Source organism: Oncorhynchus masou, unplaced genomic scaffold (assembly GCF_036934945.1).
Source record: "Oncorhynchus masou masou isolate Uvic2021 unplaced genomic scaffold, UVic_Omas_1.1 unplaced_scaffold_1867, whole genome shotgun sequence".
Lineage (NCBI taxonomy): Eukaryota > Metazoa > Chordata > Actinopteri > Salmoniformes > Salmonidae > Oncorhynchus > Oncorhynchus masou.
The window spans coordinates 49809-77500 of NW_027008372.1; the positions used below are offsets into that span (position 1 = coordinate 49809).

The 27692-nt window shown below is 45.7% G+C and overlaps 1 protein-coding gene across 1 annotated transcript in view; it reads left to right on the forward strand.

Moving 5' to 3' along the window:
* Nucleotides 1-7282: 7282 nt before the first annotated feature.
* Nucleotides 7283-27692, forward strand: part of LOC135532465 (sarcalumenin-like) — a gene marked incomplete at its 3' end in the record, with an annotated part of 46985 nt that continues 26575 nt past the window's right edge. The window contains exon 1 of the mRNA XM_064959969.1: nucleotides 7283-7363. Coding sequence (XP_064816041.1) covers nucleotides 7306-7363 — 58 coding nt within the window. The remainder of the gene's footprint in view (nucleotides 7364-27692) is intronic.

Sequence of the window (27692 nt, forward strand, 5' to 3'; positions counted from 1 at the left end):
GTTGGTCTCGTTTCTGTTTATCACTTTGTGTAGCAAAGACATTAGCATTTAAGAGCAGTTTAACTGTTACATATCTGATTTTAAATGTATTACATTTTTACGGAAGTGCAATTTCTATGACACCGGTGATGTTACAGTGGGGCAAAAAAGTATTTAGTCATCCACCAATTGTGCAAGTTTTCCCACTTAGATTTTTTTTTCATCATAGGTCCACTTCAACTATGACAGACAAAATTAGGGGGAAAAATCCAGAAAATCACATTGTAGGATTTTTAATGAATTTATTTGCAAATTATGGTGGAAATAAATATTTGGCCACCTACAAACAAGCAAGATTTCTGGCTCTCACAGACCTGTAACTTCTTCTTTAAGAGGTTCCTCTGTCCTCCACTTGTTACCTGTATTAATGGCACCTATTTGAACTTGTTATCAGTATAAAAGACACCTGTCCACAACCTCAAACAGTCACACTCCAAACTCCACTATGGCCAAGACCAAAGAGCTGTCAAAGGACACCAGAAACAAAATTGTAGACCAGCACCAGGCTGGGAAGACTGAATCTGCAATAGGTACGCAGCTTGGTTTGAAGAAATCAACTGTGGGAGCAATTATTAGGAAATCGAAGACATACAAGACCACTGATAATCTCCCTCGATCTGGGGCTCCACGCAAGATCTCACCCCGTGGGGTCAAAATGATCACAAGAACGGTGAGCAAAAATCCCAGAACCACACGGGGGGACCTAGTGAATGACCTACAGAGAGCTGGGACCAAAGTAACAAAGCCTACCATCAGTAACACACTACGCCGCCAGGGACTCAAATCCTGCAGTGCCAGACGTGTCCCCCTGTTTAAGCCAGTACATGTCCAGGCCCGTCTGAAGTTTGCTAGAGAGCATTTGGATGATCCAGAAGAAGATTGGGAGAATGTCATATGGTCAGATGAAACCAAAATAGAACTTTTGGTAAAAACTCAACTCGTCGTGTTTGGAGGACAAAGATTGCTGAGTTTGCATCCAAAGAACTCCATACCTACTTTTGTGATTGGTTGTCGTGCCAGAAGCCCCCCGCCCATCTCCTGGGCAGACCCACAGTCAGGCTGGTCTGGTGCTAAATAAAGATGGCCCACCGTCACCATCAGCGTCTGTGACAGTTTGCAGCACTAGTGACTCCAGTCGGTGGCATGTCACTGTCCTCTAGTACTTCAGTGTCTATGCAGTGTTCATTTTCAGTCTCTCTCTCTCTCATTCCCTCACTCGTTCTTTCTCGGCCTGTCTAGCTCACAGGTTCACACTAGATATGTGATCGCCATTCAAAAATGTCCCATTGGAAGTCTGGAATGGTAAGTGTTCTGGTGCCCAGACCCACTCTGAATCATGCTCCCATGATGGTACTGCAGGGATAGTGACACTCGCCATGTTATGACAGGCACTATCCATGCTGTCTGGGTGGAAATTAGCAGCTGTCAAATGGCAGATTTGATTGTCAAAAGAAAGGATTCTCAATGACTCCATTGTTTGCTCAAGCTATAATTGAAGCTCTAGAAGTTTCTGAATCTAGATGTTTCTGAAACTACAAGTTCTCAAACCAAGGGACACCTTTTGACATCAGTGCTCTGCAGTTTTGGAGTATTCCATTTCAATTCAAGAAGTACACTGAAATTCCTATTCTCAATGTTATTCAGTTAGGAAAATGTGGAATTGGAATTTAGTTTACCTCCTGGAGTTGAAAGGGAATTGGATCACAATCCTGGTGCTCTGTTATTCAGAGATATTCTAGGTAGGGCTCGGAGTTTTTCTTATCACTTGACCTGATTGGACCTCAACATGTACCTGGTCTGACTGGGCCCCAACATGTAGCTGGTCTGACTGTGCCCCAACATGTACCTGGTCTGACTGGGCTCCAACATGTACCTGGTCTGACTGGGCCCCAACATGTACCTGGTCTGACTGGCTCCAACATGTACCTGGTGGTGACTGGGCTCCAACATGTACCTGGTCTGACTGGGCCCCAACATGTACCTGGTCTGACTGGGCTCCAACATGTACCTGGTGGTGACTGGGCTCCAACATGTACCTGGTGGTGACTGGGCCCCAACATGTACCTGGTCTGACTGGGCCCCAACATGTACCTGGTCTGACTGGCTCCAACATGTACCTGGTGGTGACTGGGCTCCAACATGTACCTGGTGGTGACTGGGCCCCAACATGTACCTGGTGGTGACTGGGCTCCAACATGTACCTGGTGGTGACTGGGCCCCAACATGTACCTGGTGGTGACTGGGCTCCAACATGTACCTGGTGGTGACTGGGCTCCAACATGTACCTGGTCTGACTGGGCTCCAACATGTACCTGGTGGTGACTGGGCTCCAACATGTACCTGGTGGTGACTGGGCCCCAACATGTACCTGGTCTGATTGGGCCCCAACATGTACCTGGTCTGACTGGGCTCCAACATGTACCTGGTCTGACTGGGCTCCAACATGTACCTGGTGGTGACTGGGCCCCAACATGTACCTGGTCTGACTGGGCTCCAACATGTACCTGGCCTGATTGGGCCCCAACATGTACCTGGTCTGACTGGGCCCCAACATGTACCTGGTCTGACTGGGCTCCAACATGTACCTGGTGGTGACTGGGCTCCAACATGTACCTGGCCTGATTGGGCCCCAGCATGTACCTGTCAACACAGCAGGAGGTGGAGAATGTTCACAATGACTAAGGTTGTGTTTCTCTGCACAGACGTTGCTGGAGCATGCCAGAACTTACAATGCCTGGATAGGTATTTTATGTTCTAGCAATCTCGTGCGTGATGGCACAGTCTGACGTGGCACACAACCATTGGTTGATGCATGCGCCGTCTGAGCAGGGGAACACGACATAAATAAACATGATAGTACCAGACTGTGAAGTTGGAGCTAGTCTCTTGTGACAGACTTGACTTGAACTGTTTTATTCCAGGGTGAGCAGAGGTCATCCATGAATGATCTCCACCTCCATCATTTTGTTTGCTTCTTTCCATGAACTCTTCTGTTCTTCCATCTCGGTGTTCCTTGGTCTTCCACGGTTTATTTTGTCCCGTGGTTTCCTTGTCAGGGACCAGGGTCTGGTGAAGATGGATGTTCCTAGTGGTCGATCCAGCCCCATTATCTGCATTTTATTTGGATACAACAACAACAATGTTTTTGTTTATATTTGGCCAATGTATCCCCAGAATGATCCATGGATGTGTTTGGTCTTGAAACAAACAAATAACATGAATTGATTGATTAGGTTCCGAGATGATGTTGCGGAGCACATGCACATGGTCGCGGAGGCACAGAATGTACAGACCATGTGTAAACGAGACAGATCTGAGTCTGGAGAACATGAACATCACACACACCGAGAGGTGAGAACAAAGGTCACCCATAAGAAGGACAGTATCCTGGCATAGAGATGGCCCGAAGGGACATGGGGAAGTTGCGAGTTTGTTGAGATAGTTAAGTAGCTAGGTTCAGTCAAGATTAACCATGCTTAGCTCCTCTCCAGTCACGGCCATCCATGCAACCAGAGCCAGTCTTCTCTTTGGGGTCGGAGGTCATCCTCTCTGGATACTATATTTATGGAGGAACTGCAGGGAGGACCCGAGTGTGCCTCTTAGAACAACCGGCACCATAGTGCTCTGCAGGGACAGGACAGGAACGTATCCTGCCTACATGAATGGCGAGACCCCTGTCTCTTCCCAACTCTACCCCCAGCCACAGACTCACAATGTTGTTCACCTGCTGTAGCTCGACACCAGTGAAGTAAGTAACTAACCACCTGTGGAGATCTACTTTACACCACACATGGTACGTTCCATCTGATGGGTGCTGTGTGTCTTTGTTTTAGGGGGAGAAACAACCTCTTCATTGTTGTGTAAATTATGGCATTAATGTAGTGTGGGATAGCCAGGGACTTTAATGCAGGGAAACTTTAATCCGTTTTACTAAATTTTTATCAGCATGTTAAATGTGCAACCAGAGGAAAAAAACTCTGGGCCACTTTTACTCAACACTTAGAGACACATACAAAGCTCTCACTCGCCCTCCATTTGGCAAATCTGACCATAATTCTATCCTCCTGATTCCTGCTTACAAGCAAAAATTAAAGCAGGAAGCACCAGTGATTCAGTCAATAAAAAAAGTGGTCAGATGAAGCAGATGATAAACTACAGGACTGTTTTTCTAGCACAGACTGGAATATGTTTCGGGATTCTTCAGGTGGCATTGAGGAGTACATCACATCAGTCACTGGCTTTATCAATAAGTGCATCGAGGATGTCGTCCCCACAGTGACTACGTACATACCCCAACCAGAAGCCATGGATTACAGGCAACATCCCCACTGAGCTGAAGGCTAGAGCTGCTGCTTTCATGGAGCGGGACTCTAAGAAATTCCGCTATGCCCTCTGACGAACCATCAATACAGGACGAAGATCGAATCATACTACACAGGCTCTGACGCTCGTCGGATGTCGGAGACCATGTGTGGGGTTGCTTATCAGCCAAGGGAGTGGGCTCACTCACAATTTTACCTAAGAACACAGCCATCAATAAAGAATGGTACCAGCACATCCTCCGAGAGCAACTTCTCCCAACCATCCAGGAACAGTTTGGTGACGAACAATGCCTTTTCCAGCATGATGGACCACCTTGCCATTAGGCAAAAGTGATAACTAAGTGGCTTGGGGAAAACATCGATATTTTGGGTCCATGGCCAGGAAACTCCCCAGAACTTAATCCCATTGAGAACTTGTGGTCAATCCTCAAGAGGCGGGTAGACAAACAAAAACCCACAAATTCTGACAAACTCCAAGCATTGATTATGCAAGAATGGGCTGCCATCAGTCAGGATGTGGTCCAGAAGTTAATTGACTGCATGCCAGGGTGGATTGCAGAGGTCTTGAAAAAGAAGGGTCAACACTGCAAATATTGACTCTTTGCATCAACTTCATGTAATTGTCAATAAAGGCCTTTGACACTTGTGAAATGCTTGTAGTTATACTTCAGTATTGCATAGTAACATCTGACAAAAATATCTAAAGACACTGAAGCAACAAACTTGGTGAAAATTAATATTTGTGTCATTCTCAAAACTTTTGGTCACGACTGTATGTTCACTTCGAGAGGAGGAGGTCAGAGACCTTGCTGTTTGGTGCCAGAACAACAACCTCTCCCTCAATGTGATCAAGACAACGGAGGTGATTGTGGACTACAGAAAAAAATGCCCCCATTCTCATCAACGGTGCTGCAGTGGAGCGGGTAGAGAGCTTCAAGTTCCTTGGTGTCCACATCACCAACAAACTAACATGGTCCAAGCACTCCAAGACAGTCGCAAAGAGGGTACGACAAAGCTACTCCCCCTCAGGAGACTGAAAAGATTTGGCATGGGTCCACAGAATCTCAAAAGGTTCTACAGCTGCACCATCGAGAGCATCCTGACTGGTTGCATCAATGCCTGGTATGGCAACTGCTCGGCCTTTGACCTCAAGGCACTAGGGTAGAGGGTAGTGTGAACGGCCCAGTACATCACTGGGGCCAAGCTTCCTGCCATCCAGGACCTCTATACCAGGCGGTGTCAGAGGAAGTCAAAGGCTCCAGCCACCTTAGTCATAGACTGTTCTCTCTGCTACTGCACGGCAAGCGGTACCGGAGCGCCAAGTCTAGGTCCAAGAGGCTTCTAAACAGCTACTACCCCCAAGCCATAAGACTCCTGAACACCAAATCAAATGGCTACCCAGACTATTTGCATTGCCCCACCCCCCCCTTACACCGCTGCTACCCTCTGTTGTTATCATCTATGCATAGTCACTTTATAACTCTACCTACATTACCTCAACTAACCGGTTCCCCCGCACATTGACTCTGTTCCGGTACCCCCCTGTATATAATCTCGCTATTGTTATTTTACTGCTGCTCTTTAATTACTTGTTACATTTCTTTCTTATCTGTGTTTTTTTAACCTCATTGTTGGTTAGTGGCTTGCAAGTTATCATTTCACTGTAAGGTGTCGTATTTGGCACGTGACAAATAACATTTGATTTGATATGTTAGTTGTCTACTACCTCTGCCCAATGCCTGGTGGTGTTCAGAGTAGAGCACTCACACTCTGAGTCTCCACTCTATTCAACAGGGAGGGTGAATGTGTACCCTCAGTCCTCAGGAAAGAGATGTCCCTGTGTAAGACACGTTCATGCATTTCCTCCTGTGATACAACAAGTCCATCGAACCAGCACCAAACTGCCATGGTCAAACTAAAGCTCACCATCTTCTCCAGTTTCAGAAGGCATTGTACTGTACAGTACAGAGTAAAAAGGAAATTCATTTTTGGGCTTTAATCAATTTTTAAGTACCATTTTTAACCCTTCATATTTGAGGATTAATTTGCAGTTAGACATTAATTCCGACTGAGTTGTTGTGAGATTATTTTCACCACAGTGTCTGGTTCACTGTGATAAAATACTATGCCCCCATCACGCTGTTTTGGAGAGCCAGGGTGACTGTGGTCTTGCTGTGCCAGCCAACACACACACACACAGCAAAGACCCATACACACACACATACACAGTCAAGCTCTGTCACATTTATGACATAATTCTTTATTTTTAACAGACCTAGAGTGAGTTGGACAGCTCATTTCAACGCCAGAATCAACCTCGTTAAATGAAAATTATTTATTGTGAATAGTTTGTGTAGTAAAAGTGATACAACTGTCACAGCTACAGCACTTGCTAATTGCATTCTGTTGTTGACAAGGCGTTGTTTCTCGTTCTGTTTTCATGTTGATCAGATAATGGGTGTAATTTGAATATGGTTTATCGTAATTATTATTTTAATTATCCCTAAATCCTAAAAGATCATAATTTGCTCAGTGGGTGTAGAATGTAAATGAGTTGATTTTCCCACTCATTCAACCATATGAATGTACCAGCAGTCCCAGTTTGTACAGCATCTAATATCACATGCTATTTTAATCCATATACCATTGTATAATATAATTGAGGAATGATTTGACAAGGAAATGCTAAACCTCTGTCCCTATGTGTTGACCTCAGTGCCCAAACTGCCTGTCTATCTAAACGAGAGACAGTCAGCTGCCGCTACGCGCAAGGCCCCGTGTGGCAGCTCTGACGGCCGTGATGCCTGCCACACACACACCCTCCACCCAACGGCCCTCTCTCTTCCTCGCTCTGTCCCGCCCCCTGTGCTTCCTCATAGCCTTTGACTTGCTTACCTTGGTATATATAGTCAGTGAGGCTATCAGAGTTCTCCTGGCAGCCATCATGAAGGGTATAGTCTCAATCTGCTGCTTCTTCAGCCTGCTTGTCCTGGCCTTAGCAGGTAAGGGGCCTCACACCTCATCTACTGTTTTATATGTTTTTGTGAATGTCGATATAAATAGATGTTGTATGGGTGTGTGTTTATAGGCTTATTAGTGCTTTTGGTTGTTGGAAGACTACAGTGCTGGACTGTACATGTCCTGGGGTACAGCTCATGTATCAAATGTATGAGATGTGGCATGGTTGGGTTGGATGTCTTGGCTGTCTGCATGCTTTCATTGTCCAGTCAATTTACTGGCTTGTAGACACACACACTGGATCCATTTTTACTGATCCAACATACTTTATTTTTATTCAAACTGGGAAAGTCTGAGATCTCTATACCGATACTTCCAGACATTCTTTTCAGTGGACTTAACTGTCTTACTCTTCGGGTTTTTAGCAACTATACAGATAGATTGTTCTGTCAGTCAGTGGTGTGGGTTTATAGGGACAGAGAAGGTACTGTAGAAATGTAGATTTTGTATTTTTTTAGTGTAGTAGCCAGGACGTGCAGGGGTCCTTCAAACAGTGGCGGTCACCTGGACGCAGGCATGAGCATAGACACCCGTGTCCCTCTCTCTCTGTTACCCTGCAGCACTATTTAAAAGGGTTTCAAATTAAATGTGGTAGAATGCTGGGTTCAATCAGGACAGAATATTTTAAGGTCTCATCTTTTTAGAAAAACATTTTAAAATGGTGCCAACTTGGCACATCTTGTCGTCTCTCGTTATTTTTACTGTGTGTGCATATATTTCTGTATTAAGCCTCATCGAGATCTTTATTGGTCACACACACACACACACAGTCGATGTGACTTTAATAAACCAGAAGCTTTTGGCGTGGTGACGGTGTGTCAGCTGTCCTAAAGCATGGCACCAGCTGATGGAACGTCTCAGACTGTAATAGGGAGAAGAGCTCACTGTATCACTCTCTCACTTTCTTTGATGATTTTCTCTCTCTCTCTCACTTTGTCTCCCTTTCTTAGAATGTCTCTCCCCCCCCTCTCTGTCCCTGCTGACAAGTAGATGTCGTAGGGACATGTCTTTATCTGCCTTTGTGTTGAAATGAAATGCCCAGATTACATCCAGATCAGCCTCTCTCCAGAAATGTGGTGGAGGGATCTCTGGAAAGTGAAACCGTGTCTTCCTGTTACCCTTGTCCGTCCTTGGGCTCCGCTCAGCACCAGGGCAACATGCTTTCCTATCCCAATCCCAGCCTGCTGTCAGATGTCTAGGATTGGAAGGCAGGCGTCCCGTAACCGGACACCGTCCACTATAGGCCCCCCCCCGGCACACTTCCACCCCTCCCCAGACCCAGCACTACCCTTTAGCCACATTGCCTTCACAGCTGCTGTCACCCCAATGACAATTTATTCCCAGCAGCTGGCCTTATAGGGACATGCATTATCGAGTCAGGCGGGGCCGGAGGAGGCCGGAGCAGGAGCACACAGGCCCTGCTAGAGGTTCTGACTAGAGGGACTACAGCTACGGCTGAAAGTTACTTTTTCGTAACAGGTTAGGAGAATTTATACAGCAGGTTAGGAGAATTAACATGGCAGGTTAGGAGACTTAGGTTAAGGTTAGGAAAAAGGGTTAGGGTTAGTTAAAATGGTCTCCTAACCTGCTACCGAAAGTAACTTCCAGTTGTAGCTGTACTCCCTCTAGTCACAACCCCTGCTAGCTTAGCTTGGGCCTAGTCTGGTCCAGCAGCGTGGGTGGCTGGCTATGTAGCGTTGAATAGCAAAGCAAGGTGGCTAATGCTAGCAGAGGAGGCTGGTGGGTCGAGCTATAGGAGGGGTTCATTGTAATGGCTGGAAAGGGAATGTCTGTGTTTGATACCGTTCCATTTATCCCATTCCAGCTATTACAATGAGCCCATTCTCCTATAGCTAGGTTTGTTAGTGTGTAACACTGATTCCATGGAGCGCTACTGTAGGGTGATGTTGTTGTTCCTGTGGATGGCTTGTTCATATGAGTGGAGAAGGACTGACAGGAAGTTCCCCTGGGCTAACGAGGTTAGCATTAGCCTACTTTAGGCTCATGTTAGCATTGCCTAGATTACACTGTAAAACTGAACTGTGGGGATGTTGTCCGTATTTAACTAAATGGTTGCCAGTAAATGTTGTTTCCTTGGTATGCATGAGGTCCTTCAAAGCCCATGGAAACAGTAGTGGTAACGACTAAGAGTATTGTACTGTAGCGGAAGTGTTGGAGTGATACACTGGTTAAGAGATTGGAGTGTCCAGATGGAAATTCCACACTGTCATGTTCAGTTAGGCTATTGTATGTCATCAGCAAATTATATTACTGCAATGATTATAAATGACATGGCTCCTTTAATTGGATTCATCACTGCTACAAAGGGATACTTGTTATCCTGACAATGTTAATGGCTATTTCTACAGGCCACCTGTTTAACCAGGAGTGGTGATCAGAGTTCTGCTAATTCAGACCAGGGTTGGTCTTCCTGTTGTGCTAACTGGACCATTTTCACTTCACTTACTTAAAGCAGAATGCTGATTTTGGATGATTTCTGCATTGAAGTCAGTGGGAGATAAGTGTTAACAGTTGATTGCTGTATTGTCCTGTGTTCCTGACTGTTTACACTAGAAGCCATAATAATTGCTGGATCGAATCCCTGAGCTGACAAGGTAAAAATCTGTCGTTCTGTCCCTGAGCAAGTTCCCCTGGCGTGGGTGACGTGGATGTCGATTAAGGCAGCCCCTCGCTCCTCTCTGATTCAGAGGGGTTGGGTTAAATGCTGAAGAAACATTTCAGTTGAAGTCATTTATTTGTACAACTGACTAGGTGTCCCCCTTTCCTTTCCCTACTAATCAGAGAAGTAACACGAAACAGAATGCTTTTGGCCCGACCTGACGTATGAGGAGATATGGGGTGACACGGGCAATCTTTCCCTCTGTGTCCCCCATTGATGGCAAGCAGTAGGCCCGGGGGCCTGGGGCATCCCTCCAGTGCTGGCAGTGGGGACACCCGACCCCCTCCTCCCCCTCTTGGACAGGCCCCTCAGTCACCTCAGCCTCAAGGTCGGTCACCTGGTGAGTCTCTGTGGATCAGTGACAGGACTGCTGGGAGAGTAGAGTCAGATCAACACCCCAGCGTAAAGTGCCCTCGCAACCCCCCCCCCACCCCCCCCCACCCCCCCCCCACCCATCCCGTGTCACTCCACTGTGTCCTCAGACTGATCCTCATGGTCCTCGCCCCCCTTCTGTGGAATTACCACCCGGACATGCCCTCCATCGGCCAGCTCCTAGCATCCAGAACCACGTCACCAAGACTGTGGCCTGTGACATCGACCAGCGTAGCCCTTAAGCCATGAAATCCTTTGAAGATGTATCCCTAAAAACAGCCCCGGTCAAGGAGTCCTTCGAACGTTCTTTAGCTGTAAAATGGCATGAACTCTGTGTCTCCATTTTTGACACAAATTGACAATTGGTTTGCCCTTCGTCTGGAGTCTATGTATGGGTTTGTACATATGGAGAGAGCTTGTGTGCCCTGTGTATTGGAGTTTAAATGTGTTTAAGGTATGTACATGAGTATGAGTGTGATGATTTGATTGTGCCAAGGAATGTTTCCTGATCATGTGACCTGACCAGGAAGAACACTGAGATTAGATTACCTGGTTCTCCAAGATGGCTGTATCACAACTATCATGAGGCTAGACGGGTCCTTATTCTGAATCAAGATGTTGGGGGGTGACAGAGGGCTGTTTGGAATGTACTCAGAGCAGCCAAAACACTCTCATAATCACTCCTGCATCCATTTAGTGAAGTAGGCCAACTGGTCTCCGGCACGGAGGGCTGTCTGAGACTGAACAGGAATGTAAACCTCAGACAGTGAAAACAACCAGTAGTAGTGTGTTCCCAACATGGCAGTTTTACCTGATACTGGCTTGTTGCTTGGCGACCACACTTACAGCTACTGATAGGATATAGGCCTTGTCTTCTTCTTTACCAGTATCAGACCACCACTACAACCTACTTACCCCAAGGACCATTACATTCTGTTGCAATAATTAGAAGGGGGTTATAGGGTCAGAAAATCCGCTCCATGTTCAGAAAGTTGCTCATAGAAATAAGAAGTAAAGAGCAGGCCTAATTCTCAGCTTGAAGATAGCGCCCACTCTATGTATTACATTTCTATTTGACAAGAACTCCTGAACGTTGCATCCCTATGTGTAAGACATTTTGGTTCAATGCATTCAGTTCTACAACTGACCAGTTAACCCCTTTCCCTTATTTGGAATGCATCATTGAGTGTCATGTGGTTTGTCAGCGGCCTCTTGAGTAGCTGCTTCAGACTTGTTAACACCTCCCTAATCATCCTCACCCTCTAGCCTACATATAGCCTATTATATAGAGCTGTAGAAAATAGATCCTCATCCTCTAGCCTACATATAGCCCATCATTATATAGAGCTGTAGAAAATAGATCCTCGCCCTCAAGTCTACACATAGCCCAGAACAATATAGAGCTGTAGAAAATAGATCCTCACCCTCAAGCCTACATACGCTGAGTGTACGAAACCTTAGGAGCACCTTCCTAATATTGAGTTGCACCCCCTTTTGCCCTCATAACAGCATCATTTCATCTGGGCATGGACTCACACAGGGAACTGTTGAGCGTGGAAAACCCAGCAGCGTTGTAGTTCTTGACACACTCAAACTGGTTCGCCTGGCACCTACTACCATACCCCATTCAAAGACACCAGTGGAGGCTGCTGAGGGGAGGACGGCTCTTGATAATGGCTGGAACGGGGCAAATGGAATGGCATCAAACACATGGAAACACTCCAGCCATTACCAAGAGCCCATCCTCCCCAATTAAGGTGCCACCAACCCCTGTGAAAGACAATTACATCTTTGTCTTGCCCATTCACCCTCTGAATGACACACATACACAATCCATGTCTCAATTGTCTCAGGCTTAAAAATTATTCTTTAACCTATCTCCTCCCCTTAAATTTACAGTGAAGCATTTCACTGTTAGTCTACACCAGCTGTTTACGAAGCATGTGACAATAACAACTTGATTTGATTGATGTGGATCTAACAAGTGACCTCAGTAAGGGATCATAGCTTTCAGTCTATGTCATGGAAAGAGCAGGTGTTCCTAATGTCTTGTACACTTAGTGTATAGCCCAGCATAATATAGAGCTGTAGAAAATAGATCGAACCCTCTACCCTACCCAGAATATAGAGCTTTAGAAAATACATCTGGACTTAACACCCCCCCCCCCCCCCGCCTAATCATCCACACCCCCTAGCCAACATCCAGCATCGAGCTGTAGAATATAGATCAGACAGAGAGGACTTCTTGCCTGTTGCCTCTGGATGTCGTTACTGTAGTTTGCATCAGCCCCCGTACCTCTGCACTCTCTAAATTAACCCCCCAAGGCGCCAGGCGAACCTTCTGATATGAACCCCAGGACGTCTGTCACCCGGACCATGTGTCTGTCCTAGTTGAGCCTGTTGCCAGGCAACCGTTGTTCAGTTTGGAGAAACATTCCGACAGGCAACAGGCAGCACTTCCAGTCAGAATGCTGCGGGAAGAGCTGCCGATGATGGTGTAGGCTCTGGGCTTTTGGGGACGGGTGAGACACGCCCTGATGTTCTTCAGGCTTTAGTGGCCAGGGCTGGGGGAAGTTCTGTATAACGCCTCAACTTTAGCACTTCATTATCTCACTGATGCCCCAACAGAAGGAAATGTTACAATATTCCTGATGCTGGTGGCAGATTCATCTCTCTCTCATTCAATACTGTGAAAGTACCAGTTCTGAGCCCTGTTATTCCCTGCTATGGCTGCATGCTCCGTTATTATGGGGGGCATAGCCAGTACTGTAGAGGAGGTCCATGAAGTTCATTAACTTAGTTGGTCCAAGGGTCACTGGGGGACAGATAACAGAGGATAAAGAGAATCTAACTTTCAAAGCACTGGCAGTCATTTCAATAGTGTATGCAGCATACAATAGAGTATATTTGTATAGTGTACCAACAGTATGTATGTAATACATTACAGTACATTTGTATCATGTAACAAAAGTATGCAATACATTACAGTATATTCTCTAGTACTCTCAGGTATGTAAAGATTGCACATACAGTGCCTTGCAAAAGTATTCACCCCTTGGTGTTTTTCCTTTATTGTTGCATTACAACCTGTAATTTAAATAGATTTTTATTTGGATTTCGTGTAATGGACATAGACAAAATAGTCCAAATTGGTGAAGTGAAATGAAAAAACATAACTTGTTTCAGAAAATTCAAAAAAATAAGAAACGGAAAGGGGTGCATGCCAATATATTCACCCCCTTTTCTATGAAGCCCCTAAATAAGATCTGGTGCAACCTATTACCTCCAGAAGTCACATAATTCATTAAATAAAGTCCACCTGTGTGCAATCTAAGTGTCAAATGATCCGTCACATGATCTCAGTATATAGACACCTGTTCTGAAAGGCCCAAGAGTCTGCAACACCACTAAGCAAGGGGCACCACCAAGCAAGCGGCACCATGAAGACCAAGGAGCTCTCCAAACAGGTCAAGGACAATGTTGTGGAGAAGGACCGGGATCCTCATCTCTCCCAAGTGGTCATTCTCTCTTTCTCCCCTTACCCATCTGTCTATCGCCTCCTTTGAATTCCATGCTGTCACAGTTACCAGCCCTTTCAAGCTTAACATCCTTATCATTTATCGCCCTCCAGGTTCCCTCGGAGAGTTCATCAATGAGCTTGATGCCTTGATAAGCTCCTTTCCTGAGGACGGCTCACCTCTCACAGTCCTGGGCGACTTTAACCTCCCCACGTCTACCTTTGACTCATTCCTCTCTGCCTCCTTCTTTCCACTCCTCTCCTCTTTTGACCTCACCCTCTCACCTTCCCCCTACTCACAAGGCAGGCAATACGCTCGACCTCATCTTTACTAGATGCTGTTCCTCCACTAACCTCATTGCAACTCCCCTCCAAGTCTCCGACCACTACCTTGTATCCTTTTCCCTCTCGCTCTCATCCAACACTTCCCACACTGCCCCTACTCGGATGGTATCGCGCCGTCCCAACCTTCGCTCTCTCTCCCCCGCTACTCTCTCCTCTTCCATCCTATCATCTCTTCCCTCTGCTCATACCTTCTCCAACCTATCTCCTGATTCTGCCTCCTCAACCCTCCTCTCTTCCCTTTCTGCATCCTTTGACTCTCTATGTCCCCTATCCTCCAGGCCGGCTCGGTCCTCCCCTCCCGCTCCGTGGCTCGACGACTCACTGCGAGCTCACAGAACAGTGCTCCGGGCAGCCGAGCGGAAATGGAGGAAAACTCGCCTCCCTGCGGACCTGGCATCCTTTCACTCCCTCCTCTCTACATTTTCCTCCTCTGTCTCTGCTGCTAAAGCCACTTTCTTCCACTCTAAATTCCAAGCATCTGCCTCTAACCCTAGGAAGCTCTTTGCCACCTTCTCCTCCCTCCTGAATCCTCCTCCCCCTCCCCCCCTCCTCCATCTCTGCAGATGACTTCGTCAACCATTTTGAAAAGAAGGTCGACGACATCCGATCCTCGTTTGCTAAGTCAAACGACACCGCTGGTTCTGATCACACTGCCCTACCCTGTGCTCTGACCTCTTTCTCCCCTCTCTCTCCAGATGAAATCTCGCTTCTTGTGACGGCCGGCCGCCCAACAACCTGCCCGCTTGACCCTATCCCCTCCTCTCTTCTCCAGACCATTTCCGGAGACCTTCTCCCTTACCTCACCTCGCTCATCAACTCATCCCTGACCGCTGGCTACGTCCCTTCCGTCTTCAAGAGAGCGAGAGTTGCACCCCTTCTGAAAAAACCTACACTCGATCCCTCCGATGTCAACAACTACAGACCAGTATCCCTTCTTTCTTTTCTCTCCAAAACTCTTGAACGTGCCGTCCTTGGCCAGCTCTCCCGCTATCTCTCTCAGAATGACCTTCTTGATCCAAATCAGTCAGGTTTCAAGACTAGTCATTCAACTGAGACTGCTCTTCTCTGTATCACGGAGGCGCTCCGCACTGCTAAAGCTAACTCTCTCTCCTCTGCTCTCATCCTTCTAGACCTATCGGCTGCCTTCGACACTGTGAACCATCAGATCCTCCTCTCCACCCTCTCCGAGTTGGGCATCTCCCGGCGCGGCCCACGCTTGGATTGCGTCCTACCTGACAGGTCGCTCCTACCAGGTGGCGTGGCGAGAATCTGTCTCCTCGCCACGCGCTCTCACCACTGGTGTCCCCCAGGGCTCTGTTCTAGGCCCTCTCCTATTCTCGCTATACACCAAGTCACTTGGCTCTGTCATAACCTCACATGGTCTCTCCTATCATTGCTATGCAGACGACACACAATTAATCTTCTCCTTTCCCCCTTCTGATGACCAGGTGGCGAATCGCATCTCTGCATGTCTGGCAGACATATCAGTGTGGATGACGGATCACCACCTCAAGCTGAACCTCGGCAAGACGGAGCTGCTCTTCCTCCCGGGGAAGGACTGCCCGTTCCATGATCTCGCCATCACGGTTGACAACTCCATTGTTTCCTCCTCCCAGAGCGCTAAGAACCTTGGCGTGATCCTGGACAACACCCTGTCGTTCTCAACTAACATCAAGGCGGTGGCCCGTTCCTGTAGGTTCATGCTCTACAACATCCGCAGAGTACGCCCCTGCCTCACACAGGAAGCGGCGCAGGTCCTAATCCAGGCACTTGTCATCTCCCGTCTGGATTACTGCAACTCGCTGTTGGCTGGGCTGCCTGCCTGTGCCATCAAACCCCTACAACTCAGCCCGTCTGGTGTTCAACCTTCCCAAGTTCTCTCACGTCACCCCGCTCCTCCGCTCTCTCCACTGGCTTCCAGTTGAAGCTCGCATCCGCTACAAGACCATGGTGCTTGCCTACGGAGCTGTGAGGGGAACGGCACCGCAGTACCTCCAGGCTCTGATCAGGCCCTACACACAAAACAAGGGCACTGCGTTCATCCACCTCTGGCCTGCTCGCCTCCCTACCACTGAGGAAGTACAGTTCCCGCTCAGCCCAGTCAAAACTGTTCGCTGCTCTGGCCCCCCAATGGTGGAACAAACTCCCTCACGACGCCAGGACAGCGGAGTCAATCACCACCTTCCGGAGACACCTGAAACCCCACCTCTTCAAGGAATACCTAGGATAGGATAAGTAATCCTTCTCACCCCCCCCTCCCCCTTAATGATTTAGATGCACTATTGTAAAGTGGCTGTTCCACTGGATGTCAGAAGGTGAATTCACCAATTTGTAAGTCGCTCTGGATAAGAGCGTCTGCTAAATGACTTAAATGTAAATGTAAATGTAAAGTACAGATCAGAGTTGGGTTATAAAAAAATATCTGATACTTTGAACATCCCACGGAGCACCATTACATCCATTATTAATAAATGGAAAGAATATGGCACCACAACAAACCTGCCAAGAGACTCACGGACCAGGCAAGGAGGGCATTAATCAGAGAGGCAACAAAGATCCCAAAGATAACCCTGAAGAAGCTGCAAAGCTCCACAGCGGAGATTGGAGTATCTGTCCATAGGACCACTTTAGGCCGTACACTCCACAGAGCTGGTCTTTAAGGAAGAGTGGCCAGAAAAAAGCCATTCCTTAAAGAAGAAAATAAGCAAACACGTTTGGTGTTCGACAAATGGCATGTGGGAGACTCCCCAAACATATGGAAGAAGGTACTCTGGTCAGATGAGACTAAAATGAAGCTTTTTTTGCTATCAAGGAAAACGCTATGTCTGGCACAAACCCAACACCTCTCATCACCCCAAGAACATCATCCCCAAAGTGAAGCATGGTGGTGGCCGCGTCAAGCGTTGGATGTTTTTCATCGGCAGGGACTGGGAAATTGGTCAGAATTGAAGGAATAATGGATGGAGCTAAATAGAGGGAATCCTGTTTCAGTCTTTCAGAGATTTGAGACTGGGACGGAGGTTCACCTTCCAGCAGGTCAATGACCCTAAGCATACTGCTAAAGCAACACTCAAGTGGTTTATGGGGAAACATTTAAATGTCTTGGAATGGCCTAGTCAAAGCCCAGACCTCAATCCAATTGAGAATCTGTGGAATTACTTAAAAATTGCTGTACACCAGCAGAACCCATCCAACTTGAAGGAGCTGGAGCAGTTTTGCCTTGAAGAATGGGCCAAAATCCCAGTGGCTAGATGTGCCAAGCTTACAGAGACATACCCCAAGAGACTTGCAGCTGTAATTGCTGCAAAAGGTGGCTCTACAAAGTATTGACTTTGGGGGGTGAATCGTTTTGCAAGCTCAAGTTTTCAGTTTATTTGTCACATTTCTTATTTATTTCACAATAAAAATATTATGCATCTTCAAAGTGGTAGGCATGTTGTGTAAATCAAATGATACAAACCACCAAAATCTATTTTAATTCCAGGTTGTAAAACAATAAAATAGGTAAAATGCCAAGGGGGTGAATACTTTTGCAAGGCACTGTAAACGTCCTGCTTCGATTGCAGTGTCTTGTGTGTGTGTGTGTGTGTGTGTGTGTGTGTGTCTGTGTGTGTGTGTGTGTGTGTGTGTGTGTGTGTGTGTGTGTGATATCGTGCGTGTGTGAGTGTGTGCTCTCATACACATCTAATATCAGTGTAAAACCTCCAGATGAAGTTCTGCTGTGTTTGCTGCACCACCAGGGAGCAGAGGTAAATTAAATTAGCGTTGACATGATTAGCCCGCTAGGTCTTTAAACCCTGCGGATTTACTCTGGGCCACGGGGAGTTTCAGGCAACCTTTACACCGGGCCAGGGGATTTCCATCAGAGAGGAGCAGCATCACTATCTAAAATACAGTCTCATTACCAAGAGATCCACCTGATTGTTAACCACACTATTCATCTCCATGGATGGAATACTCTGATCCACACATGACTGTCAAACCCATGTGACACTGATCTAGTGTCATCGATAACAGAGACAAGTCATTCTGTGAATGATCATTATAGACTGTAAAAAAGTTAAGGAAAAAAATAAGAACATTTATTGAACATAGAGTTTATGTGGCTTGTAAAAAAATGGCTGACATGTAGCTGACAACAACACATCCCAGGGTCAGGGGTCAGGGGACCATGGCTGGACACAGAGGCTTGTGCAGGGCATGGTTGGTTGCTGGGGGGTAGCAACAGGTGCTAAAGCATTTGGAGCTGGTACCCCCTGTGGCCACAAATAGCCCTACAATGGGTCAGGGGATGGGAAGGAGGAGGGGTGCAGAGAATTCTCCACTCTATTTTAAGACCTAGAGTGTTAGCCGGTCTGGAGACTCACAGACATCCCTAGGCCTCACCGATCTTCATTCACTGTAACTTGCCTCTGTATCAGACCACTTTAACAGGCCTCTGTACCAGACCACGTTAACAGACCTCTGTACCAGACCACGTTAACAGATCTCTGTACCAGACCACTTTAACAGACCTCTGTACCAGACCACTTGAACAGACCTCTGTACCAGACCACGTTAACAGACCTCTGTACCAGACCACGTTAACAGACCTCTGTACCAGACCACGTTAACAGACCTCTGTACCAGACCACGTTAACAGACCTCTGTACCAGACCACGTTAACAGACCTCTGTACCAGACCACGTTAACAGACCTCTGTACCAGACCACGTTAACAGACCTCTGTACCAGACCACGTTAACAGACCTCTGTACCAGACCACTTTAACAGACCTCTGTACCAGACCACGTTAACAGACCTCTGTACCAGACCACGTTAACAGACCTCTGTACCAGACCACGTTAACAGACCTCTGTACCAGACCACGTTAACAGACCTCTGTACCAGACCACGTTAACAGACCTCTGTACCAGACCACGTTAACAGACCTCTGTACCAGACCACGTTAACAGACCTCTGTACCAGACCACGTTAACAGGCCTCTGTACCAGACCACGTTAACAGACCTCTGTACCAGACCACGTTAACAGACCTCTGTACCAGACCACGTTAACAGACCTCTGTACCAGACCACGTTAACCTGTTGATGCTCTGGGGGCGCAATTTCATTTTTGGATGAAAAACGTTCCCGTTTTAAACAAGATATTTTGTCACAAAAAGATGCTCGACTATGCATATAATTGCTACCGTTCGAAAGAAAACACTCTGACGTGTCCAGAAATACAAAGATCTTCTCTGTGCGTGCCCTAAAACGTGAGCTTCAGGCAAAACCAAGATGAGATGGCATCCAGGAAATGACAAGGATTTTTGAGGCTCTGTTTTTCATTATCTCCTTATATGGCTGTGAACGCAAGAGGAACGAGCCTGCCCTTTCTGTCGTTTCCCCAAGGTGTCTGCAGCATTGTGACGTATTTGTGGGCAGATCATTGGAAGATTGACCATAACAGACCACATTTACCACGTGTCCGCCCGGTGTCCTGCGCCGAAATTGGTGCGCAAAAGTCACCTGCCAGTATTTTTCCATGGGACACAGAGAGGAAAGCAAGCTTCCACGAACTGCATGTCAATGAAGAGATATGTGAAAAAACACCTTGAGGATTGATTCCAAACAACGTTTGCCATGTTTCGGTCGATATTATGTAGTTAATCCGGAAAAAGTTTCACGTTGTAGGTGACTGCATTTCGGTTCGTTTCGGTAGCCAGACGCAATGTAGAAAACGGAACGATTTCTCCTACACACAGACGCTTTCAGGAAACACTGCGCATTTGGTATGTGACTGAGACTCTCCTCATTGAAAACATCAGAAGCTCTTCAAAGGTAAATGATTTTATTTATTTGGTTATCTGGTTTTTGTGAAAATGTTGCGTGCTACATGCTACACAAAATGCTATGCTAGCTTTGCATACTCTTACACAAATTAGTCAATTTCTATGGTTCAAAAGCATATTTTGAAAATCTGAGATGACAGTGTTGTTAAGAAAAGGCTAAGCTTGAGAGCAAACGCATTATTTTAATTTTATTTGCGATTTTCAGAAATCGTTAACGTTGCGTTATGCTAATGAGCCTGAGGCTTTAGTCACAAACCCGGATCCGGGTTGGGGAGTTTCAAGAAGTTAACAGACCTCTGTACCAGACCACGTTAACAGACCTCTGTACCAGACCACGTTAACAGACCTCTGTACCAGATCACGTTAACAGACCTCTGTACCAGACCACGTTAACAGACCTCTGTACCAGACCACGTTAACAGACCTCTGTACCAGACCACGTTAACAGACCTCTGTACCAGACCACGTTAACAGACCTCTGTACCAGACCACGTTAACAGACCTCTGTACCAGACCACGTTAACAGACCTCTTGTACCAGACCACGTTAACAGACCTCTGTACCAGACCACGTTAACAGACCTCTGTACCAGACCACGTTAACAGACCTCTGTACCAGACCACGTTAACAGACCTCTGTACCAGACCACGTTAACTTCTTGAAACTCCCCATCCCGGATCCGGGTTTGTGACTAAAGCCTCAGGCTCATTAGCATAACGCAACATTAACGATTTCTGAAAATCGCAAATAAAATGAAAATAATGCATCTGCTCTCAAGCTTAGCCTTTTCTTAACAACACTGTCATCTCAGATTTTCAAAATATGCTTTTGAACCATAGAAATTGACTAATTTGTGTAAGAGTATGCAAAGCTAGCATAGCATTTTGAGTAGCATTTAGCACGCAACATTTTCACAAAAACCAGATAACCAAATAAATAAAATCATTTACCTTTGAAGAGCTTCTGATGTTTTCAATGAGGAGACTCTCAGTTACATACCATATGCGCAGTTTTTCCTGAAAGCGTCTGTGTGTAGGAGAAATCGTTCCGTTTTCTACATTGTGTCTGGCTACCGAAACGAACCGAAAATTCAGTCACCTACAACGTAAAACTTTTTCCGGATTAACTACATAATATCGACCGAAACATGGCAAACGTTGTTTGGAATCAATCCTCAAGGTGTTTTTCACATATCTCTTCATTGATATGCAGGTCGTGGAAGCTTGCTTTCCTCTCTGTATCGCATGGAAAAATACTGGCAGGTGACTTTTGCGCACCAATTTCGGCGCAGGACACTGGGCGGACACCTGGTAAATGTGGTCTCTTATGGTCAATCTTCCAATGATCTGCCTACAAATACGTCACAATGCTGCAGACACCTTGGGTAAACGACAGAAAGGGCAGGCTCATTCCTCTCGCATTCACAGCCATATAAGGAGACAATGGAAAACAGAGCCTCAAAAATCCTTGTCATTTCCTGGATGCCATCTCATCTTGGTTTTGCCTGAAGCTCACGTTCTAGGGCACGCACAGAGAATATCTTGGTATTTCTGGACACGTCAGAGTGTTTTCTTTCGAATGGTATCAATTATATGCATAGTCGAGCATCTTTTTGTGACAAAATATCTTGTTTAAAACGGGAACGTTTCTCATCCAAAAATGAAATAGCGCCCCCATAGATGTAAGAGGTTAACAGACCTCTGTACCAGACCACGTTAACAGACCTCTGTACCAGACCACGTTAACAGACCTCTGTACCAGACCACGTTAACAGACCTCTGTACCAGACCACGTTAACAGACCTCTGTACCAGACCACGTTAACAGACCTCTGTACCAGACCAGTTTAACAGTCCTCTGTACCAGACCACGTTAACAGACCTCTGTACCAGACCACTTTAACAGACCTCTGTACCAGACCACGTTAACAGACCTCTGTACCAGACCACGTTAACAGACCTCTGTACCAGACCACGTTAACAGACCTCTGTACCAGACCACGTTAACAGACCTCTGTACCAGACCACGTTAACAGACCTCTGTACCAGACCACGTTAACAGACCTCTGTACCAGACCACGTTAACAGACCTCTGTACCAGACCACGTTAACAGACCTCTGTACCAGACCACTTTAACAGACCTCTGTACCAGACCACGTTAACAGACCTCTGTACCAGACCACGTTAACAGACCTCTGTACCAGACCACGTTAACAGACCTCTGTACCAGACCACGTTAACAGACCTCTGTACCAGACCACATTAACAGACCTCTGTACCAGACCACATTAACAGACCTCTGTACCAGACCACGTTAACAGACCTCTGTACCAGACCACGTTAACAGACCTCTGTACCAGACCAGAGTTAACCAGGTACCAGGGATCAGACTATAAAAGGCACTCTTCATGCTATTTTGTCCTATCCTTCCTTTTTTCCACCCTGCTAACCTTTGGTTGTTGGTTGTTCTTGGGCCGTGCTGAGAGCAACATTGTGCAGTCTTTATTTTTAGCAGGTTGACTCCACTATCATGGGCAGTGAAGAAGTAAGCCGTAACCATGCAGCATGTGTCATCACTACCATGGCGCTGCCACCAGCAGCCTACCGGCGCTGAAAGGAGCATCTGTCTAGCATTCATTTTAAGTCTAAGCGCTAGAATATGCTCATAACAATTATTTGCTGTGGCGTGTTGTAGCATTCACTATCCTCTCCCTTCTTACTCTGGCACAAGACAGTTTCAAGGCCCCCCGTAATCACTTCCCTTGGTTAGCGTTGATACAATGCTACAGTGTTTGTCTTTACCATTCAACAGTTGACACTGGTGGAGAGCGTAGGGAGGCGGAGTCAAAGCAGCATGAGGCCTGTGTCTATAGGAGGAGTGTGTTTGTATGTTTAACATGGGACTGAAGTCAAATGACCTAGTGGCCTCATGGGTGGAATGTTATTCATATTTTTCATTATTTCATAATTAATAAACATATATTTTTTTTTCTACTTAGAAAATCCGGTGTTTGTATTTCACACGGTTTTGTTATATTTCAGTCTACTGTGATAGATATAAAGTGTACTATTGGGATGCAAACTCAACATGTAATACATTTCAACTCTGTATCTGACATGGTACAGGTGCTTTTATTTTTAGCCCGTAGCCATGTGTGTGAGGTGGATAGTTTTGTAGTTGTGTTTAAGACTGCCAAGAAACACTCTTAACGGATGTTTGCCGTTTTTAATGTCTGCTCAGTGTAAACACAGTTCAATCCGTACCTTCTAACAGCAGATGTACTCTACGACTCCCAATCAGAGCTGATGCTGTTGAGTATGTTCATTTGAAAATTAAAATCATCAACAGTCTAAATGCCAATAAAATATGTTAACTGCAGGAGCTCGTTAACAAATAACTCTGATGCCCAGTGGCCACTACGTCGTTGTTCTGGGTCATTTGATGCAGCTTTCTTTTGAGACTTGGCCAATACAAATGAAGCCAAAGAAAGCAGTAGTATATGTCTTGTGGATTGAGCCCAAGCCTTGCAACTAGAGTCAGAGGTCCAGGCCTTTGGCCTCAACACCACGCCCACAAGGAAGGCTCAGTCCTCCCGTGGTTGGTATCATGACTCGGGGGTGTGTTCATTAGGCACCAAACAGAAGAAAGTGGACAAAAAAAGGTACTTCCTTGTCCAATAAGAAACATTCATTTTCGTTTTGTATTGCAGAATGTTTTGAAACGGATAACGCTGCATGCCCGAATGAACATGACCCTGGTGTAGCCAAGGAACAGTCCAGTTAGCCAGAGGATCTCTTTAGCGCCTGGGGGCATGTGGGCAGTGTTGGGGGTGAGGTGTTGAATGATAGGGGTGAGGCGGATTTCCCCCCCCACCCCCCAGCTAAGTGGAGAGGGGAGTTTAGAAGGTCACGTATCCTCATCCTGGCTGGTTTCTTCTGGAACTTTAAACATGAGATCCAGCTGGTCGACTGCCCCGGGGATCCAACATGGCTTAGATGTTCTACTTTCATTCCAAGTATTTCTGTTAAAGATCACTGGACTGTGGAAGTCACTTGATAGCTTAAATCTGTTGTCATTCAAGATATGTGTTAGAATGATGTTAAATGTGAGAAATACGCATTTGTGATTGAATGGTTTCAATTACAGACATGAAGACACAAATGTGATACTATGTGTTCTGGTATTAATTGATTTCCATATGATTCATTACTCTGGTAGATTGGAGAACAATTCAGTGTCTCAAATAAAATGTACATCCAACTAAGGAAAATTAAAACAACTAAATATAGTGTTGTTTATGTGTTTGTTCAATTAAATGAGCACAAGGAGCAGTCATTATGGCTGAAGTAAAGTTGTGTTGCCTTGACACTCAAGGCAGGTTATAAAGCTCTATACTGTGTAATGACACTCCTATTACATATGTTGTAATAGATGTATTTCAGATTGTGTCCATCTGTAATATGTACTAGATGGGATCGTGTCCCCAGAATGTCACAATCCTTTAAAAGGGATACTTTGTGTGCTCCCTCTTTTACACTGCTACTACTCTCTGTTTATCATATATGCATAGCCACTTTAACTATACATTCATGTACATACTACCTCAATTAGCCTGACCAACCGTTGCTCCCGCACATTGGCTACCCGGACTATCTGCATTGTGTCCCGCCACCCACCACCTGCCAACCCCTCTTTTACGCTACTGCTACTCTCTGTTTATCATATATGCATAGTCACTTTAACCATACCTACATGTACAAACTACCTCAATCAGCCTGACTAACCGGTGCCTGTATGTAGCCTCGCTACTGTTATAACCTCACTACTGTTATAGCCTCTCTACTGTATATAGCCTAACTACTGTTATAGCCTCTCTACTGTATATAGCCTCACTACTGTTATAGCCTAACTATTGTTATAGCCTCTCTACTGTATATAGCCTCACTACTGTTATAGCCTCACTACTGTTATAGACTCTCTACTGTATATAGCCTCTCTACTGTATATAGCCTCACTACTGTTATAGCCTCTCTACTGTATATAGCCTCACTACTGTTATAGCCTCACTACTGTATATAGCCTCTCTACTGTATATAGCCTCTCTACTGTATATAGCCTCACTACTGTATATAGCCTCACTACTGTATATAGCCTCACTACTGTATATAGCCTCACGACTGTATATAGCCTCTCTACTGTTATAGCCTCACTACCGTTATAGCCTCACTACTGTTACAGCCTCACTACTGTTATAGCCTCTCTACTGTATATAGCCTCTCTACTGTATATAGCCTCTCTACTGTATATAGCCTCTCTACTGTATATAGCCTCTCTACTGTATATAGCCTCTCTACTGTATATAGCCTCACTACTGTTACAGCCTCACTACTGTTATAGCCTCTCTACTGTATATAGCCTCTCTACTGTATATAGCCTCTCTACTGTATATAGCCTCTCTACTGTATATAGCCTCTCTACTGTATATAACCTCTCTACTGTATATAGCCTCTCTACTGTATATAGCCTCTCTACTGTATATAGCCTCTACTGTTATTTTTCCGTCTTTTTTACTGTTTTTATTTTTTACTTGTCCATTGTTCACCTAATACCTTCTCTTTTAAGAAATGGCACTGTTGGTTAGAGGTTGTAAGTAAACATTTCACTGTAAGGTGAACCTGTTGTATTCGGCACACGTGACAAATACACTTTGATTTGACCAACAGCTGTACAAAAAATAGTCTCTCCTCTTTGACCAAGTGTGACTTATGTGACCAGTTTTGTGGTCCAGTTATTGATGAGGTCTTCTCTGAGCCTCTGCCCCACATCCGTCACCACCAGCCGTGTGATTTGTGACAATTACACAAACAACCTGGCATGACCTCCATTCTCCAGGCCCACGCCCCTCCTCGTAGTTTAGTTACCAGCTCAGATGACAAAACCATGCCAAGAGCAATATTACTAGATTGTATTCCTTTTGATCCTTGTTCAGCTTGATCTGGACAGACATCTCCAACATTATACCTCCCAGGGCCAGAGCTTTGGAACATTTTCTGCTCTACGTTTGTGGGCGAACATTTGGTGGTGACTGGACTGAGGGGGAAGTACAGAGGAATGCATGTGGTCTGATCATCTTTGAAAGGAAGAGAACTTGATGTCTGGCTTTTTCACGTTCATTCTGACAACATTTTTAGGAGGTACAATTTTGGTAACCATGACTGATTGATAGGTGAAAATGAACCGTACTTGCTGACAGGATGTCATTTATGACGTTGTGTTATTGAGATGATTCAGTTAAAAATAACAACATATGATTCCATAATAAATATCTTCTCTGTTTTCTGTCGAGGTAAATCCTTTGTCAATATGTTCAGTTATGAAGTAGAAACAATGCAGTAGAGAATTTGTATCCATTGTTCTGTTCCTATCGTTTAGGGTTTAGTTTGTTCTGTCCATATGGTTTAGGGTGTGGTCTGTTCCAGCCATATAGATTAGGGTGCAGTTTGTTCTAGCCATATAGTTTAGAGTGTGGTCTGTTCTAGCCATATGGTTTAGGGTGCAGTTTGTTCTGTCCATATAGTCTAGGGTGCAGTCTGTTCTGTCCGTATAGTTTAGGGTGCAGTTTGTTCTGTCCATATAGTTTAGGGTGTAGTTTGTTCTGTCCATATAGTCTAGGGTGCAGTCTGTTCTGTCCGTATAGTTTAGGGTGCAGTTTGTTCTGTCCATATAGTTTAGGGTGTAGTTTGTTCTGTCCATATAGTTTAGGGTGCAGTTTGTTCTGTCCATGTAGTTTATTGTGCAGTCTGTTCTGTCTATATAGTTTAGGGTGCAGTTTGTTCTGTCCATATAGTTTAGGGTGCAGTTTGTTCTGTCCATATAGTTTAGGGTGCAGTTTGTTCTGTCCATATAGTTTAGGGTGCAGTTTGTTCTGTCCATATAGTTTAGGGTGCAGTCTGTTTTGTCCATATAGTTTAGGGTGCAGTCTGTTTTGTCCATATAGTGCAGTTTGTTCTGTCCATATAGTTTAGGGTGCAGTCTGTTTTGTCCATATAGTTTAGGGTGCAGTCTGTTTTGTCCATATAGTTTAGGGTGTGGTTTTCGGTATAAATTAGCTTTACACTTCATCTTAGACACTGAGCAATTCAGAACATAAAAATGACATCCACTGTAACTGTTTTACTGGAGGCCTATGTGTCAAGCAGCCAAGGGTGGATAGGTACTCGACTACGCCACGTAGATGTGTGTATGAGTACTCCAGCATGGCCACCTATCACCTGGGTGTCTTCCAACTTCTGAAACTTGTGAATGACTTTATAAATGGAAATACCTCGAACTAAGAGTCAAATACCGATCTCCCGTGACAGGACCAACAACGAAGGCAGCATCCGAGTTTCACAACCCCCTGGGTGTAGCAGTATGAATCAGGGTGATATCCCAGCTGCCCCTAAAAATATCTCTGCTCTGTAGCTGTAGTCATAGAAATAGAATTACATCCCTCCCGGGTGGGGCAGTGATCTCTGTGCCACCAGAGATTCTGGGTTCGAGTCCAGGCTCTGCCGCAGCCGGCCGCG